This window comes from Sinocyclocheilus grahami, unplaced genomic scaffold (genome assembly GCF_001515645.1).
Source record: "Sinocyclocheilus grahami isolate Dianchi unplaced genomic scaffold, SAMN03320097.WGS_v1.1 scaffold493.1, whole genome shotgun sequence".
In the NCBI taxonomy this organism is placed as follows: Eukaryota; Metazoa; Chordata; class Actinopteri; order Cypriniformes; family Cyprinidae; genus Sinocyclocheilus; species Sinocyclocheilus grahami.
Window position 1 is genome coordinate 1,082,538 of NW_015505672.1, and position 1,172 is coordinate 1,083,709.

Below are 1,172 nucleotides of genomic sequence, written 5' to 3' on the forward strand. Positions count from 1 at the left end.
CTTTCTTGTTCTGGAATCAGGTCTCTGTAAAGTGCGTTTAGGAAGGCCAGGAGAAGTTGGGTATTACAGGGCCCAATGTGTGGAATGTGTGCTCGCACCATTCTCTGAAATGGCAGCACATATTGTAATATTGGCCCCACGTTGGCCTGGTGTATGTTGTGGCTCGGTGTCCAATGAGATTGCAACCACGTCTCCGGCCTTTGGACAGATTGAAGCCGGCCTAGTCCACAAAAACAAGAATGTGGGTCATTTCATGTCCTTCTAACTCCATGATTCTCTACGAAGAAACACAGAAACAAAATAAAGTTAATTTTTATTCTAGAGTTCAGTAAATGTTTTCTCTTCTTACGGGTTTCTAAAACTTCAAGTAATACAGGCATCTTAGAAGTACAGTAAAACTCACTAAGTGCACACCAATAGTTTACCTGGACATACTGGTACCGCAGCTCCTTCACTCTTCCTCTCAAAGGGCACCTTGTAGAGTTGTTTCATAGTCATTTGATGTCTTTTCAAAACTGTCTATAGTGGAAATGCTGACAGAATTTATATTTGCGAAGACATTGTCATTTGTGATTGCACTTTGGATCTCTTAGCCTGATGGAATTGTTGGCTATGACCATGTTGCAAATTTCTTGTTCTTGCTGATGGTTAAATACTGCTGCTCTGCCACCAGCGCGAGGTTGTGCGGTTCTATAGAATGTACAAATAGACTTGCATTTACCTTTACAATATTGTTGTTTATAAAAATGCTTTACATACTGTAAAAACAAAAAATACATTTACCTGTTTTCCCTATGAAAGGTTTGCACAATTGATGACACTGTCCAGTTGGTGGCGGTAAATGCACCAAAAGTTGGTTTGCCATCCACCATAAAATGTTATTAGAAGAAGAAGAAGAAGAAGAAGCCGGCACATTTGTGCAAACATTTTGGTCGAAACGGCGAGCGCGCGGAACGAAACAGCAGGCAGGATGAGCAAAGTCCAGGGCGGCATGAAATGTGTCAAATATCTGCTGTTCGTCTTCAACTTCATATTCTGGGTAAGTGCGGAAAATACTGATGATGTCACACATACATGCTTTGATTTAGAATGAAATGCAATATATATATATATATATATAGTATATATATATATATATATATATATATATATATATATATATATATATATAT

The 1,172-nt window shown here is 38.5% G+C and overlaps 1 protein-coding gene across 1 annotated transcript in view; it reads left to right on the forward strand.

Annotated features, from left to right (window-relative positions):
* The first annotated feature begins 970 nt into the window (after positions 1-970).
* The window catches only part of LOC107554164 (tetraspanin-2-like), a 23,180-nt gene continuing 22,978 nt past the window's right edge, over positions 971-1,172 (forward strand). Inside the window, exon 1 of the mRNA XM_016236588.1 lies at positions 971-1,039. Within this exon, the coding sequence (XP_016092074.1) occupies positions 971-1,039 (69 nt within the window). The remainder of the gene's footprint in view (positions 1,040-1,172) is intronic.